This window comes from Mirounga angustirostris, unplaced genomic scaffold (genome assembly GCF_029215605.1).
Source record: "Mirounga angustirostris isolate CCGP_5_RB_7025 unplaced genomic scaffold, mMirAng1.0.hap1 SCAF_6, whole genome shotgun sequence".
Lineage (NCBI taxonomy): Eukaryota > Metazoa > Chordata > Mammalia > Carnivora > Phocidae > Mirounga > Mirounga angustirostris.
Genome location: NW_026991714.1, coordinates 108,042,594 through 108,060,360, shown reverse-complemented (window position 1 = coordinate 108,060,360; position 17,767 = coordinate 108,042,594). Strand labels below are relative to the sequence as shown.

The following is a 17,767-nucleotide window of genomic DNA, read 5'->3' as shown; positions in this document are numbered from 1 at the left end:
CTGCTTCTCCCTCTGCCTCTCCCCCCAACTTGTTCTCTCAATCTCTCGCTCTCTCTCTCAAATAAATAAATAAAATCTTAAAAATATATATATATATAATCAGAATGCATGTAACTATGTAAAAGACATTATAGAAAATAAGGAAGGGGCGCCTGGGTGGCTCAGTTGGTTAAGCGACTGCCTTCGGCTCAGGTCATGATCCTGGAGTCCCGGGATCGAGTCCCGCATCGGGCTCCCTGCTCAGCGGGGAGTCTGCTTCTCCCTCTGACCCTCCCTCCTCTCATGTGCTCTCTCTCTCTCATTCTCTCTGTCTCAAATAAATAAATAAAATCTTTAAAAAAAATAAAAATAAAAAATAAAAAATAAAAGAAGAAAAGAAAATACCAAAAAATTCTTTTGCAGTACTGTGTCAATAAAATTGACTAAATTCACGCAGAGGACTTTGGCCTAAAAATGTACAGGCCAAAAGTATAAGCTCTGAGGTGAGACGACTTTGGCACGATTGAACTGTAGTGCTGGGGCCACGCGTGACTCCCGGCGTGCTCTGCGTCCTGCTTTCCAGAGCTGTAGAGGGAGGAACCTTTGACGAGACTACCCCTGGGGCGGAGTGGAGAAAGAACATTCCCGGACCTGTCAGGCCAGATGAGCGTTGGGGATAAACGTGAGCCTGGCTGGACGCCCTCCGTGCCTGCGATTCCAAATGGACCTGGGGTTGTGTGGATGGAACTCCCTCCCATGAACCGAGAGGCAGCCATATGACGTGAAGAGAGAGAGCTCCTGGGCCGTGCAAGGATGAGGCCCGGTCTACTGGGCATAGGGCCATGCAGTCGGGGGAGGCAGACACTCGCCGCCAGGTCATCCCCCTGCCCTCTGCCACTTCCTGGGCGCCGGCCTTGAAGTAAGAGGCAGCCGCTGAGGCCTGCCAGCCCCGGGGCTCCAGCTTGCATTGGCTGGAGGAGCCTGCGGTTCAGGGAGAGGTCCCCCAACAGGGATATGCACATGGGAGCTGTCAGGAGAAGGAATTCAAAGCCTTGGACAGGATGAGTTCCACCTGGAGTGAGTCGGGCCAGAAGAGAACGGAGGGAGAGCAGGGGCCCCCACCGCGGCATGAAGCGGTCAAGAAGGGAGGAGCAAACGAGGCGGACGAGGCCGAGACAAAAGTCAGCAAGAGCGCTGCTCTGGAAGAGGAGGAAGAGGGCAGGGCAGGGCTGGTCAGCCGGTCAAACGTGGCTGAGAGTGTGAGGAGGAGGACGGCTGAGGAGGAGCCACTGGATTTTGCCATGGGGAGGTCGTGGGGACCCAATTTTATTCCTTGCCACTGGGAGAGCAGCGGGCCCCTTCTTCCTGACAGGTCTTGTGTGTGTGAAGCCATCTGACTCGGAGAGAGGCGTTCCGCGGGGACCTGCCTTCTGGCCACCCCCACGGCTCTGCAGAGAAGCCCTGGCCGGCAGAGGCGGCGCCATTTTATTGGGGCATTGGCAGCACACGGGCCTGGGCCCCCACTCGCTGGCCAGGCTCCCCGCCGGCCCCCGCGGCTCAGAACTCGCAGACCACCAGGCGCGGCTCCCTGCAGACCTTGTCGTTCCACTTGCCGTTGGTAAAGATCTCCACACAGTTCTCTGAGCCGCCATTGTTGTTGGGTTCCCCCGGGGCCCAGTTGGAATAGACCAGGGGCTCCCCGGTGGGGTAGGTGAAATTGCCCTCTGTCTTGATGTCGGTCATGCTCAGGAAAGCAGGCTTGTTCTGAACAGTGGCCAGCTCCTGCAGGGCCTCGTTCTCGGCTGCAGAGCGTGGGGAGGCCATCTGTCCCCCCGCCTGCATACACACCTGCTGCGCGTCCTCAAAAGTCTTTTCAAAACCCGCTGTCTTGAAGATCTTCTCCCCAACAGCTCGGCCGTTGGGGAAGAGCTCCACTAAGAGAAGAAGAGAGTTAGATTGGGGTTATGGCAGCACCTGGCCCCAGCTCAGGGGCTCTGAGACCTTGTGTTCCAACTGGAGCCCCCCCCACAACCCAGGCCTCCCCGGTGGGCTATCAGGGCACCAGATAGGACAAAAGTGAGGCACTTGGTTCCAGAGCAGCCCTGACTTCACAGTGAACGCTGGGAGGAGGTCCTGTGGGCTGCAGTTACAGATGAGGACCCTGGAGCTCAGGGAGGTTACGTAAGAGGCCCAAAGTCACGGGCCTGCCGAATGTAGGGTGAGGATTAAACCTTGTTGCTGGGACACTAGAGCTAGAACATGCTCTTCCTACTTCACCCCACGTTGTGTGCTGGGGTCATTGGGGATTGGAATGACTTTGGCCGTGGAGATGTCAGTGTGGCGGCTGGGGTAGTTTCTGAGAGTATGAAAATCAGACCCTGCATAAGAGCAGGTCTGTGGGGTTGCTATGTGGTGGGTGGGGGCAAGGGCGGGGGGGCATCCGAAAGCCTCAACGTGCTAATCTCGGCCCTCACTGCAGACCCATGTTGGCCCCTTGGTACCCACATGCGTGATGCCCCGGCCAGTCAGCCTCCCCGGGGAGCTGGGGGAGGGGGGTGCAGGCACCTGAGCGGTGCGGTGGCAGGGGGAGGGGACCGGTCCTGGGAGAGCCCTATTTGGGAATCAGAAGCCAGGGGTTCCACCCCAACCTGGCAATGGCTGTCTAGGTGGGCAAAGGAAAGTCACTTCCCTTTTCAGGCCTTCTAATTCCTCATCTCTAAAGTGGGGGCACACTTCATAAAAGCATCACCCATGGGACATATCAAGTATCTCTTTTCAGTCCATCCCATCCGCTTTTGGGCTCAGGCATGGAAATCCTCAGGGCTCCCGAGAGGGCTGCGCCCTGGCCTCCCTGGGCTGGTTAGGCTCAGGCTGCCCCAGCCCCACTGCCCTCCTCTGAGGACCTTCAACACGGACTCGGGGCCCAGATGCTCCACAGGCTCAGGATGGCACCTGAAGCAGCCCTGGACGGGGCCCGTGCGGGGGTTCACATTACGTCCCTGCATCTGGGTGCGTACACACGTGCATACACGAACATGTCCATGTATTCGTGCGAAGGTACACGGCAGCACCCACCATCCAGATACATGAGCACACCTACACGTGCATACCTCTGGTTGTGCTCATAATGTCATGGCGCGGAGTGAGTGAAGGTATTTGAGTACACCCACGTGGCTGGAGCCTATGGACACGTTCCGCTTTGTGTGCAGCAGTGGGCATAGGAGTGAGTGAACGCATGGGCAAATATGTTTGTGGAGCGAGGAAGACATACCCAATACCTGAAACTCTCATCCTTGCTACTTAAGTACTTAGGGGACAACCCTGTGTCTTACCCAGTCAGGCCCCTTTATGCTCTACTCCTTCAGAAAACTGTTCTTTTTTTTTTTTTTTGGATCAGGGAGATTGGATGAGTGATGTAGACTCAGTGCTGAAGTCAGGGAGAACAGATGAGGAGGGGGGGCAGTCAAGGACTGAGGTGGAGATTCCAAAGGGCACAGGGCACTCAGGCATGTACTCCTGGGGGCCCCTGCCTCGGCAGCATTCCAGGGTTAGGGAAGACTCTCTGCTTGAAACACCGGGGGAGGTTCAGGGAGAGTACTGGCTGGAGCCCAGAGGCAGCCAGGCCCCTGTCAGAACCTTGAGCATGTCCAGGGTGAGGTACTTGATTGGCCACACGGCAAGGCCAGGCCCCCACCAGCCTTGAACCCCAAGGGCAGCATCCCAGCCCCGGCTCTCAGGACAGTGTCTGGATTCTCTGCTGCCTTGGGCCGTGAAGCAACGTCTCTGGGCACTCACACACAGGGCCCCACAGATGTTAGGAATACATCTGGGTTGGGTGTCCGCTGTCTATCACAGGGACCAGCATGGGGTAGGCAGGGTTTAGGGCACTGACTGGGTCACAGGTGGCTGTGATACTGGGGGCATCCTAGAGCCTGATAACATCTACCATACTTCTGTCACCCCACTGAACTGGCGATAGGGCCACATCCTCCTATATGTCTCTTGTATCTACTTGCAGATCCTGGAGTATGCTCTGTCCCAGCCCTATTCTCAGCCCCAGACCTTGCCCCAGAGCCAGGTCCAGCCCTAAATGTGGTCCCAGCCCATTCCAATCCTAGACCCAAACCCAGCCAATGCCAAACCAAGGCCCAGACCCAGTCGGGGGCCTAGCCTTGGTGCCTGGCTCCAGTCAGGCCCAGGAACTTACCTTTCCTATACTGAGAGAAGGCATTCTGGAGGTGTTGTACCTGTCCGTGCAAGGCCTCCACCTGCCGCCTCAGAGCAGTGATGTCTGCCGAAGAGAGAGGCCGAGGGAAGGTAAGCCCAGTGTAGCCTGGGATCAGCTCAGAGCCTAGGCCTCAAGGGAAGGGTGCCCAGTTGCAGGCACATACTTGGGGTGGGCTAAGCTGCTGGGACCAGGTCCTAAGAAGCCCATATCTGCTGACATAACCGACCCCTGTTCCTCCCAGATTTCCCGTGGTTCTGCTATGAACTAAGTGTCCCACAAGCAGGTCCCTGCACCTCACAGACACGGACCGCATGACATTTGAACTCCAAATTCTGGGCATCCCATAGCACCTCTTTTTGGGGGGATAGGAATACTTCCCATCCATTGGGTTATTTGATACTCAAACTATGCTTTGAGTCGGGAAGGGGGCTATGCTTTCCCCAGTGATCAGATGGAAAAGCTGCCCAGGGTTGCCCTCCACTGAGTAAGTCTAAAACCAGAGCCTAATTCTCCTGCCTTCCTGCCTGCTAGCTTTCCTGTTTCCCACCACTCCCCATGATTAATGGGGCTGAAGTCTGAAGGATAGGCTGTCCTGATAGATAAGAGCACCACCTTCCTCCCCCTGCCCCCACCCTGTGGGAACTCCCAAATCTGGCAGATGCCACCTTACCCGGAAGCCCACTCTCTCCCTTCTCTCCTTTGTTCCCAGGAGCACCTCTGTCCCCCTTCAGTCCCGGGGGCCCTATGGCACCTGGAGGTCCCGGTGGACCCATGGCTCCAGCAGGTCCTGGGATCACAGAAGAAGAGCTGGGTGAGCTCTGTACACGTTTTCCAGCATTTTCAGCCTCCCAGTACATGGACCATCCAACTGGCCTATGGTCCCCCTTCCCCTATACAGACTGTTCCCAGAACCCAGCCATGCACCCTCTCCTTACGCTGACCGTCCCATCACCCAAAGACCCACCTCTCTGGCACCTAGACTAGCCCTGTTGCTCACGTGTCACTCTCCCTCGATGCAGACAGCTCCCAGAGCCCAGCAGTCACCCTCCTTGGCCGTAGACTCTCCCCTCCTGGTCACACCAGCTCTGACGTGATGAGTGGTGGTGGTGGAGAGATGGCCATCGGCAGCACCAGGGGGACACAAGGGAACCGGAGCCCGGCCCTAGCCCCTTCCATCACTCACCTGCTGCCCCAGCACTCCCAGGGGCTCCGTGCTCACCCGGGGCACCTCTCTCTCCTTTAACACCTGTGGGACCTTGTGTCCCCGCAGAGCCCGGCTTGCCGGCCACACCCGCTTCTCCTGAGGAAGGAATCAATTGGGACAAATGTTGCTGAGAGTGTGTTCAGTCCTGGAGTTTTCACCCACCGCTCCAGGGGGAGAGAGCCAACTAGGGAGAAGGTGCCCCTTACGGGGCTTCCTCCAGGGAGGTGAACAGGAAAACGCCACCATTGTGGGAAGGAGGGGAGGAAGGGGCCACGACTTGGCCTACCCAGCGCTGACCGTCTGGGCTTTTCCTGGCCCTCCGAGCTTGCTGCCTGAGGTCCCAGCCCGGACCGCCACCATACTCCTCCCCTCTCTCTCTCAGACAAGCCACATACCAACCACCTACCTTTGGGCCCGGCCTCTCCTTTAGGGCCAGGTGGGCCTTGAGGTCCTACGTTCCCTTGCTTCCCTGATGGACCCTCTCTGCCAGCTGAACCAGGCATGCCTCGAGGTCCCGGAGGTCCTGGGGAAAAAGACCACCCTGGTCAGTGGCGCTAAACCTTGTTGGCGGGGGAACACATGAAAAGACGAGAGCGGGCGCCTGGGTGGCTCAGTTGGTTGGGCAGCTGCCTTCGGCTCAGGTCATGATCCTGGAGTCACAGGATCGAGTCCCGCATCGGGCTCCCTGCTTGGCAGGGAGTCTGCTTCTCCCTCTGACCCTCCTCCCTCTCATGCTCTCTGTCTCTCATTCTCTCTTTCTCAAATAAATAAATAAATAATCTTAAAAAAAAAAAAAAAAAGAAAAGACGAGAGCAATGATAGAAGTGAGAGAGGCAGCCGTGGTACTTTCCAGGCTTCTCTGAGATAACCCAGTGCCACCTTCACAACAACCTTCTTCCTTCTCCCTGGGATGGGATCTGTGCATGTCTACTGGCAAATCCCAGGGACGGCAGCAGCACCTGCAGACAGCCGAACTCCATGCGCAGCTGCTCACCAGATGGTCCGGAGTCTCCCTTTGGTCCAGGCTCTCCCGCAGAGCCATTGTCCCCTTTGGGCCCAACTAGGCCAGCTGGTCCAGGCATCCCGGCTCTCCCTACAGCTCCTGGCAAACCTGTAGCAGCAGAAGAGATGGGTATAAACCTGGCCTTGGGCCTAGGAGGAGCCAGATGCCTCTAATGTCAGGCCCCTTGCATGCCTTCAAGGTTCTACTTGAAGAGACATTCCATCTCCACACTCCTTGGTCCAGTGGTGATCCAGGAAATGGGTGTCCCCATCCCCATTTTACAGGTGAGAAAACAGGCCAGCCAGAGTTGGCTGTGGATTCAAGCCAAGACCCAACCGACTTGGCTTATCCACGGTATTTACAGCCGGCAATCTGTCAGCATTTACCCTTGATCATGGACTCCTTGTTCTCGCCTTCCCAGAACCAAAGTTTCTATCAGAAATGACACTTGGCACTAATCATCAGGGAACTGCAAATCAAAACCACAATGAGATACCACCTCACACCTGTTAGAATGGTTATTATCAAAAAAGACAAGAGATAACAAGCGTTGGCCAGGATGTGGTGAAAAGGAAACCCCTGTGCACTGTTGGTGGGAATGTAAATCGGTGCAGCCACTGTGGGAAACAGAATGAAGGTTCCTCAAAAAATTAAAAGTAGAATTACTATATGATCCAGCAATTCCCCTTCTGGGTATTTATCTAAAGGAAGCAAGAACACTAATTCAAAAAGATATCTGCACCCCCATGTTCATTGTGGCATTGTTTACAGTAGCCAAGACATGGAGACGGCTTAGAGCCTAGATGTCCATTGATGAATGAGTGGATGGAGAAAATGCAGGTGTATATATGATGGAATATTCCTCAGCCATAACCAAGAACGAAATCTTGCCATTTGCAACAACATGGATGGACTTGGGGGCATTATGGTAGATGAAATTAAGTCAGACAGAGAAAGACAAATCCCATATGATCTCATTTATATGTGGAATCTAAACAGACAAGCCAACCAACAAACAAAAACAACAAACTCATAGATACAGAGAACAGATTGGTGATTGCCAGAGGTGGGCTTGGGAAGTGGGCAGAATGGCTCATGGTGGTCAAAAGATACAAATGTCCAGTTATAAAATAAGTTCTGTGGATGTCATGTAGAGCATGGCAACTAGAATTAATAATACCGTATTGTGTATGTGGAAGTTGCTCAGAGAGTAGATCTTTTTTTTTTTTCTTTTTCTTTTTTTTTTTGTGAGTAAAGTGATAGACGTTTATTAAGCAAGGATACAGAAAAAAGCTCTCAGGAGTGAGACGGGTCCGCCACTGAGGGCATTTAGGGTTGGTCTTTTATAAACAGCTAACCAGGGACCTTAAATCCTTTTATCCTCTCTATATCACCATTGAGCAAGGACTAGTGATAACACCTTCAATGGCTTACTTCCTTTTTAGGGTCTGGTTATTCTTTGTTGGTCATAGGTGATTATCATAAAAAAAGACACCCACCCCACATGCTTAGGCAGGGTGGTCCGGTTTGTTCCCTTAGCTCTTGTTTCCCCACACCCTGACATTTTTGGGATTTCTGTGAGCCTGATCACATAGCCCCCTATCTATCTCTCCCTACCTAGCCTCCCCTGTCCCTTAGTCATTCTTTCCCCTGGAAATAGTAACCCTAACTGCCATTAGGGAATTGGACAGTGACCACTCTGGCTGCTTCCTGCTGAACTGGGATGGCGGGCTGTGCAGCAGTTAGAATCTATCCAGGAGTCGGTCCAGAGGCCGGCGGTATGGCTCCAGGGGGTCATGACGGACAGCAAACGGGACATGCAGCAGCACATGCAAAAGGATGAACATAAAACAAGTATTAGGCCCCAAATTATGATCACATTCCTTAGATAAGATCCCCAGTTACCAATTTTGTCAAAGAGATTAGTAGATATCTTGATCTTATTTAACGGATTGCAAACGTCCCCTATTAATTGGGACACCTGTAAACGTTAGAACAACACATGAGGAAATCCCTCATACCCCTAGTAATACTAGGCAGTCAGTAGTGGCACCGTTCTGGAGAAGTCCCTCTCTGACTTCACTTAATTCTTGGCTGAGTACATCTAGCGCCTGGGAAGTAACATTTAGAGTCCTGCTGAGCAAGCATACTGTTTTGCTTATTTTATGTAAGTCCTGGAAGTCCCATAGTGAGTTCTGAGGCTCTTTTTACCAGGAGGGCTGTGGTATGTTGTATGTTTGGCTAAAGCCTTTGTTTGCAAGTGTACATCAATAGAGGCAGCTTCTAGGATAAATGACTATGAGATAAAACTATCAAGAAGTTCTCTTCGTAAGGGGCGCCTGGGTGGCTCAGTCATTAAGCGTCTGCCTTTGGCTCAGCCCCGCATAGGGCTCCCTGCTCCGCGGGAAGCCTGCTTCTCCCTCTCCCTCTCCCCCTGCTTGTGTTCCCTCTCTCGCTGTGTCTCTCTCTGTCAAATAAATAAATAAAATCTTAAAAAGAAAAAAGAAGAAGTTCTCTTCATTTAAGGTCTAGCCTTAACAGTATCTTAATCATAAGGAATCACCGGCAAGTGGGAGAAGACTTGTTTCAGGATATAAGGGCATCCCCAAGGACATTATCCAATTGAATCATAAAGAAAGTGGGATCATCCATTATCTCTGTAAGCCCATAGTTAATCCCATGCAGTGGGGTAAACTCTGGCTTTAAAAGAGCAATTTTTGTTATCCCAGCCACATAGAATTGATCAAGGTTCTAGTTGAGTTATATAATCGTTGGGGAATCAAATCCTTTTTTTTTTTTTTTTGCCATTTAAATAATCATATGCCCATGGGGTCCTGTTACTATCCCCACAGAATAACAAGCAAGATTGCCTATACATGAGCTATTGTGGCAATTTCTCTGAGGTTTACCTCACGTCAGAGAGTAGATCTTTTTTATATATACATATATATTTTTTAAGATTTTATTTATTTATTTGAGAGAGAGAGAGAGAGAAACAGCATGTGAGGGGAGAGAGTCAGAGGGAGAAGCAGGCTCCCTGCGGAGCCGGGAGCCCGACGTGGGACTTGACCCCAGGACTCCAGGATCATGACCTGAGCCGAAGGCAGTCGCCCAACCAACTGAGCCACCCAGGTGCCCCCAGAGAGTAGATCTTAAAAGTTCTTATCACAACAAGAAAAAAATTGTACTATGTGTGGTAACAGACGTTGACAAGACTTCTTACAGTGATCATCTCACAATTCGTGCAAATATTGAATCACTGTTATACATCAGAAACGAAGACAATGTTATATGTCAATTATACCTCAATAAAAAAAAGCAAAAGCAATGCAATATGCTCTTGAAACCATAGAAAAGAGACCAAATTGTAACCTAATGTATCCCTATGCGCAACGGGATCCTGTTTCACAAGTACGTACATGGGTGTGTAGGGCGTGCACATGCAGGACGTACTGGGAAAGACACAGAAGCATATATAGAAGTGTGACCAGCTGTTCCTTCCTAGTGACACAAGGTAATGGTAACTTTCTTGTTGTTTCTTTAGTGGTCACAAATTATTTTTGTATTGGAAAAATGATCAAGCATTTTTAGAAAGACGTGTTACCTCCAGAAGGGCTGCCTAGGCCTGCCATTACTCAAGATTTACCCCCAAAAGATTAACAGGAGCAGATGACTCTCAATGTTTAAGAGTTTTACACTCAGTTCTGTTCTTTTGGTTATTCTTTTTTTTTTTTAACTGAGGTGAAATTCATATAACATTAACCTTTTCTTTTTTTTTTTTAAGATTTTATTTATTTATTTGACAGAGACAGCGAGAGCAGGAACACAAGCAGGGGGAGTGGGAGAGGGAGAAGCAGGCTTCCCGCCGAGCGGGGAGCCCGATGCGGGGCTCGATCCCAGGATCCTGGGATCATGACCTGAGCCGAAGGCAGACGCTTAAGAACTGAGCCACCCAGGCGCCCCACATTAACCTTTTCAAAGCACACAGTTCAGTGGCAGTTAGCTCACTCACTCACTCACTCCTCTATTAAGTTCAAAATCATTTCATCACCCCTCAAAAAAACCATAGCCACTAAGCCATCACCCCCAATTCCCCCTCCTCCCAGCCCCTGGACGCCACTACTCTGCTTTCTGTCTCTATTTCCTATTTTGGACATTTCATATACATGGATCCCTACAACTTATGACATTTGACGTCTGGCTTTTGTAACTTGGGGGTGACGTCCCTGAGAGCCATCCACTTCACAGTGTGTCTCAGCACTTTATTTCCTTTTATGGCTGAGTCATGTTCCACCAAATGGACAGAGCACATCTTGTTCGTCCATTCACCCATCGCCAGGCCTTTGGGCTGTTGTGAATAAAGCTGCTATAAACATTCACGTGCAAAAAGAAATGACACCTGACAGGTGGTGCTGACTTCTTCATTTACTTACTTGTTCACTAAGAAGCCATGCAATACAACCATAGGCCCGGCGCTGGGCGAGATGCAAATGTTAGCACCAGGTCCCGGTCTGCACGGGATTTGGGATAGGATTTTCAACTGTGAGGCACAGGCCATGAGTGAGGAAGACAATTCACAAGATGTCCCTCGTCCCGTCACATCATCACCCCAACCCCAGCACGCACACATGCCCAGAGCTCTCTTCCTAGAAGAAGAAATGGGACTTTAGGGTGAGGAGGATTTAGAGAGAATTGCAGAGGAAAGGGGACATGTTAGACTTAGAAAATGTGCTCCCAGGGGAGGAGCGACCAGGCCAGCCTGAGCAAGAATGAGCCGGTGGCGGGGGGCTGGTGCCTGGGATGGGTGGTTGAGAAGCTCTGTGCTGGGCATGGCGTCCTGCTTCTAGTTATGATCCTCATTGGGAATGCAATGGAAGCAGAGTGAGTTATAGGTTGGGCCCCACATCCCATGTCCAACAGGTCACACTGTGCTGGGGCAGAAATGTCCTGCCCCTAGATTGAGCCTCTCTTGGGCTTCACCCTCGCTGGGCTGGGGACAGGTAGAAGGAGCGGTAGAGGTCTCCCATCCATGGTGCACAAGCCCTGGAGGCCGGAAGAGGGGACCCAGGCAAGCACCCATGCCTCCAAAAGCACTAATTTGGGGGCGCCTGGGTGGCTCAGCCAGTTAAGCATCTGCCTTCAGCTCAGGTCATGATCCCAGGGTCCTGGTATCGAGCCCCATGTGGGGCTCCCTGCTCAGTGGAGATCCTGCTTCTCCCTCTTCCCCTCCCCCCTGCTTGTGCTCTCTCATGCTCTCTCTCTCTCAAATAAATAAATAAAATCTTAAAAAAACAAACAAACACCAATTTTGCATCCTAGTGTCCCCCAAAGGCCAGCCCTGTACCTCAGTATGGCCTGAAGTGAAGCTTTAAGGACCAGCAGTGTGGCCAGTCTTCACCGCAGTAAATCCCTCCTCTCCTTTCATTTTCCCTTCCTTTATTCCACAAGTACTCGCTGAAACTTCTACTGTGCACGAGACAGCATCTTGATGTTGGGACATGCCAGGGAAAGAAGCAGACACAAAAGCAGATCCCTTCCTCTTGGAGCTTAAACCCAACTGCATAGAAAGAGATCTTAAAAATTAAAATGTACAACCTAGGGTTTATTAGATCAGAATAAGTGCCACAGAGGAAAAATAAAGCACAGAGAGTGTCAGAAGGGAGCGCAGTGTCTTCTAAGTAGGGTGGTCAGGGACAGACTCGCGGAGAAGGTGGTCTGTGAGGAAAGCCAGGAGGAAGGTGAGGAGTGACCCACAAGGGCAGCTATGGGGAGAGCAGTGACAGGGCCTCAAGTAGGTGGGGGGCTGAATGTGGTTAGGGATCAGCAAGGAGCCAGTGTGGCCAGAGGAGAAGGAGGCGAGGTCAAAGAAATAGGCAGGGGTGGAGTGTCCTTGTGGGCTGCTGAGGAGTGTGTGGTTTTATTCTGAGGGAGATGCGTGCCCCTGGAGGGACGCTCTTGCTCAATCCTTCTGGGAAGGAATCTTGGAGGTGCTGAGGAATAAGGGGACTGTCCCTGGAAATACAGCCCCCAAAACAGGATGGGGTCTTATGGACCATCCATGATATGCCTGAGGCATTACCATAGTGACCCGACTCCACCCTCCACCTCTGCTCAAGGCTCTCTTCTCTCTGGCCTATCTGGAACCCTGTGCGTCAGCATCTGCAGGGGACATTGTCATAAGTCCAGACTCTAGCCCCAGCCAGACTTCCTTGGGTCGGGATTCTGAGGTGCTCCAAGCTCTCTAGGAAATTCTCAGACCCATAATGTCATGTGCCTGCAATCCAGGAGCCAGAGTGCAGCTTGGTTCCTGGGCCCAACTGTGTATGGTTCTTTCTCCAAGCACCAACCCAAGGTATGTGCATGTGCATGGGTTGGGGGGGAGGCATCTGCACAAAAGAGGGGGGCTCAGCCACACTCGATGCTGCAGGGTCACAGGGCGACTGTAGGAAAAGACACCCCTGGGATTTAATTCAGGGCCCCTCTGAGAGTTGGAGAGATCGGGGATTCTCCAAGATGTGGACACCCTGAATACCACCCTTCTTCTGAGTTCCCTTCCAGGTGGCCTTCCCCAAGCCCCAGGCCATTCACGTTGGGAGCCACTTTCTGTCTGTAAAGGATGGACAGATAGATACTCGCTTGCGCCTTACCCTACAAAGCCTGGAGATGTTACCCATTCTTTCCAGCTTAAATGTTGTTAGTTTCCTTCCTTCCTCCCCAACCAAAATGCAGTGCCTGCAGATCCCTTGTCTTAGTTGTTGGTTCACTGAATTCTGACGCCTTGCCACTGAGACTCAGATAATTCCCTTAATAATCAGTACCTTTGGGAACCTCAGGGGAATTCACCTGATTGGACCAGCAGGAACATGCACCTTCATCTTGACAACTTAACAAAAAAGTAGAACCTTGGCTCAGTTATTCGTCACTGTGTGGTCGATATTATTCCCATTTATAGATGAGCAAACAGACTCGGGGACACTGGCTTGTCCCAGGGTAGGTCTCTGCTGTGGAGATGGAGCTAGCTGTCTGGCACAGATCTGTCTGATGCACAAGCCCGTGTCTTTTCCCCTCCACACTGGGTGTCATTTGGCCTTTCTGCGTCACCATGTTCTCACCTGCCAAATGTGAGTCATATGTTGTTTCTTGTGAAACATTTGGTAGGGTTAAATGAATTACTCAGTGATGCCCAAGCACAAGGCTAGGAGAAAGAAATGTGAGCTCCCTTTCATTCTCTCCGTAATGTATTAGGGTAAATCCTTTTGATCAGACCTGAGTCTGGGGCCACTGAGCCTCCTTCTTTCCCATTCTTCATGCAGTATTAAAAATATTTATCTCCCCGCACAGACACCATTTAATCTGGAGGACCAACTGTTAAGTCCCTGGAGCTGGGTTCTGGAGAACCACAAATTCCATGTCCCCACTATTTCCTCATTCTTGGGGTGGGAGGAATCAGAAGAATCCGGGGGAGGAGTCAGGGCAACTGGTAATGGAGGAAGGCACCTGGGGGCTCAGAACAGCTGGTCATTTTTCAAATGGTAAAACAGCATTTCAGAAGGACCGAATGTCTCAGGGAAACCCACCCCCTGAGGAGGAAGAAGTCCACCTCTGAGCCTTCTACAGCAGAACAACCAGCATTTCTGGATTGGTTACAATTCCAATGCCCACCCCATTCCACCAGGACGAGCCCATGGTCCCAGCTCTACCTGGATCCCCCTTCTCGCCCCGGGGGCCCTCTCTTCCATCCCGTCCATCACGACCGGGCAGGCCATTCTCCACGGGGTTACACATGATCAGGGTGCAGGTGCTGGCCGCTGCTCTCTGGGAATAGGTCTTCATTTCTGCTCCCAGTGACCTCAGGGGCTGTGTGAGCAGGATCAGCATGGAGAGAGGGAGGAGAAGCATGGCCTAGGCAGATGACAGAAAGAGAAAGGACATGCTCTTGGTCCTAGGACATGGGTTAGGGCTTGGCCTGACTCCTGAAGGTCAGGAGAAGCACCTCTCCACAACCCCCCTCCCTCCTGTGGGGCTGAGAGCAGCAGGGCTCCCAAAAGAGTGGAGGGACCAGGTGGGCATATGGTCTGGCCTGGGAGAGCACGAGTTACCCAGATGGAACCCCTGACATGAGTTGACAGCAGTATCCACCTACTTTCAGATGCCCCGTGTTGTCCTTTCTTGTGTCTTCCCTGGGTACTGCTATCAGCACCAGGGCTAGGATGTAGAATTCCTCACTGAAGCCATGAAGTCATGATTCCTCACTGAAGTCATGATTCGTGAAGCCATGAATCAGGAAGGATTCACTGGGTAGTTCTGGAAAGGACCTTTCCCCACCGGACCTCCTTCTCCCTGCCTGTATTATTAAGGTGGGTGGCTTAGCTCCGACAAGGCAAACCCGTTCCCTCTCACTTGCTGCCTTGGATGGACTAGCACTCGTGTCGTCTGCAGTGCTATTCTGAAAAGGAGTCAGAGTCCTGGATGCTTAGTGATGTCTGTCCTGAGCACAGGATGGGTATGTGGTTGCATGTTTTCCAGCTGATTAGCCATCCCTGGACTAGACACTGTCTCCGTAAGGAAATTCCCACAGAGAATCCAGGTGAAAGTCCTCAGAGATATGAAGTTAGTAGCTGGAGAGCCCCTGGGACACGTAGTATTCTGCTCCAACAACCTAAGAGCACTTAAAAGAAAGGCCTCAGGGCGGAAGGGGACGTGTGAGATGGGTTCGGTCAGGGGAAGGCTAGTTTGGGGATAAGAAAGAGCAGGTGTCCAGTAGGGCATCCAGTTACCAACTGCCTGGGACTTAAGGACTAAGTGACACCAGGGCCGGTACAGGGCCTGAGTCACCTCCAATATTGGGCGTCTTTCCTCTCTCAGAGAGAAATTGTAAAGTTATGAGCATGGAAAGAGCTTGTGGGAGTTGCAGAGGCTAGGAACAAAGCCTGGGGGACATGTGCAAAGGAGGAGGGGGTCACCAGGCCTTCACCGGACTTGTGGCAAAAGCTCGATCATGAGCACCCAAGGACCCAGGCCAGAGCAAGGGCATTGTCCACTTGTTGGCAGCTATCTCAACTCTGGGGCCCTGCATGCCAAATCTGGGGAAGAACAAAAGGCAACAGGCATTCTGCCCAGCAGCTCAAGATGCCATAGAAGGCCCCACAGTCCACTGTAGCAGGAAGTGGCCTCGAAGAGAGCTAACTCACAGGTTTTCAGACCTACGGTTCAGATGAGGCGTTTCAGCTGGGGCTACAGAGGGAGTGCGCAGAGCCGCAGCCCCCTCAACCCACAGTGTTCGCGCCAAGCTTCCAGATTCAGATTTTATTGAGAAAAATGACTCCCCTGAAAATTAGTGACCTAGTCCAGTAAGTCTATTTTTTAAAGGAAACATTTGACCGAATGTCTCAGGGAAATCCACCCCCTGAGGAGGAAGAAGTCCACCTCTGAGCCTGCCACAGCTGTGGAAGGCTCAGAGGTGGACTTCTTCACCCATGAGAAAAGTATGAATGTCCATGTCCCACAGGCAGCTGGTATGTGGATGAGCTTAGAACCCAGACCCGTGAAAGCCTGGTCTGTTTCTCCTCTACCAGCCTTCTTTCTGAAGAAATGGGGAATGGAGAGGAACTACGAGAGAAGTTGAAATTGCATTTTCCACTGGGGCTTCCAGACAATGGTGTCTGGGGTCTGGGTGGGTGCCATCCAAGTGATCCACCCTCCCCCAGCCCAGAGGGCATAGGGAGCAGTGAGGGGCAGAAGAGCACTCCTCATTACCCCACTCTGCCCCCTACCCATCAACCTCCTAGACCAGAATAGCTACCCAGATCCTGCCTTCACAGGACCAGTAGGATAAAGCAGCCATATGGGTAGAGAGATATTCACCAGGCATTGGGAAAACAAAATGAGGGCAAAGGACAGAAACACTCACAGTTGCTTCTTCTGGGACTCCAGGATCTCCAGTCCAACTAGGCTTTCCTTGGCAGGCACTAGCTATTTATGCCTACCTTGTAACTTGAGCCGCCCAGCCCTGTTCTTCTAAGAGCTCTTTCCAGGAAGTGGGGCAATTTCTTCTTTGTTGACTTACTCTCACCCCCACCTGTGTTCTGGAAACCTGCCACTGATATTCATATCACTACACACATATCGCCCTAGAGTTTATAGAACTCTCAGTCTGTGATCTCACCGGTACCCCCCTGAAGCCCTGTGAGTTAAATGGCATCATCAGTGTCTGTATCTTATAGATGTCCAAAAATCTGAGCTCCAGAGAAGACCGGCAAGTTGCACAATGATCTACCCCTATTGCAAATGCAACCTACATCTGCGGATTCCAAGATCCAGGACCTGCTGTGCCCACTTCTCTCCCCCCTTCGCCTCAACATCACTGCCCAGATATTGGGAAAGAGCTGGGAGCTGCTCGGCATATCCGGGCAGAGGTGGGGCAAGTGGAGAAGCCGTGGAGGCTGTAGCCTGTGGGAGCAGTGGCTGGGGGAACCGCCACCTGGCGGGGTCACTCTTTTATTTCCTGCTTTAGATCTCAGAGAGACCTCCACTTGCCTTTTATGGGATGGACTTCCCTTAACCTCCTTGCCCTCACCTCTTATCTTCTCAGCTGAAGTTTGCCCTGTGCATTACTCAGGTGACTAGTTTGGACCCCTGAGCTGCTGATACACTGTGGCAGCCATCCCCAAGGAGAATCTAACTTCCAACTACTGTAAGACAGTTGCCCACCCTCTTGCCTTTGCTATCAAAGGTAATCTCTGTTTGCTTCTACATTCTTGTGGCTTTATCTCTTGCATCGATTCTCTGCCTAGTTCCACATACCGGCAGCCCCACGTCTCCAAGCTTCTCTTTTGGCCACTCCACTGGTGGTGCCAATTTGTTCCTGGATTTTGATGCTCCTTGTGGCATCCTCTTGTAGTATTGTAGAATCTATAATGCCTCAATTCATAGGGAAAGTCTTCTGTTTCCCATACGGCAGTTTTTTTTTGAAGCAGGATCCATAGTGGAGCCACCTGGGCCCCAAATGACAGAGTTCTTTCATCATTAACACACAGCCCTCCCCATTCTAGGATGTTCATGTTTCTCCTAGAGATCTAGGTCAGCATGGAATTCCATTTCTCTCCCCAAATTTGGAAGTTTTCCATCATTATTTCTTTAAATAGACTTTCTTGCCCTATCTCTCTTCTCCTTCTGGGATTCCTCCAATGCATATATTATTTCTTTTGATGATGTCCCATAAATCATAGAGGCTTACTTCACTTTTTTTTTTTTTTCCTTCTCTGACTGGATAATTTCAAAAGATCCACCTTCAAGTTCACTGATTTATTCTTCTGCTTGGTCAAGTTTTTTGTTGAATCTCTCTTGAATTTTT

General features: G+C 51.4%; 1 protein-coding gene across 1 annotated transcript; it reads right to left on the bottom strand.

Annotated features, from left to right (window-relative positions):
- Nucleotides 1-1,536: 1,536 nt before the first annotated feature.
- On the bottom strand, nucleotides 1,537-16,381 carry SFTPD (surfactant protein D). Its single transcript, XM_045876228.1, has 8 exons — nucleotides 16,325-16,381; nucleotides 14,115-14,316; nucleotides 6,406-6,522; nucleotides 5,818-5,934; nucleotides 5,391-5,507; nucleotides 4,878-4,994; nucleotides 4,187-4,270; nucleotides 1,537-1,913 (listed from the first exon to the last, which is right to left on the bottom strand). The coding sequence occupies exons 2-8, from the start codon at nucleotides 14,311-14,313 to the stop codon at nucleotides 1,537-1,539; spliced, it is 1,128 nt and encodes a 375-aa protein (XP_045732184.1). The 5' UTR covers nucleotides 14,314-14,316; nucleotides 16,325-16,381.
- Nucleotides 16,382-17,767: the final 1,386 nt, after the last annotated feature.

Bases quoted from the DNA above. Each gene is read 5' to 3' on its own strand.
- SFTPD (XM_045876228.1), bottom strand. From the start codon at position 14,313: ATGCTTCTCCTCCCTCTCTCCATGCTGATCCTGCTCACACAGCCCCTG. The intron at 5,935-6,405 runs GTGAGCAGCTGC...CTTTTTCCCCAG, and splicing joins GGGAGACTCCGGACCATCTG to GACCTCCGGGACCTCGAGGC. The intron at 5,508-5,817 runs GTAGGTGGTTGG...TTCCTTCCTCAG, and splicing joins AGGAGAGGCCGGGCCCAAAG to GAGAAGCGGGTGTGGCCGGC.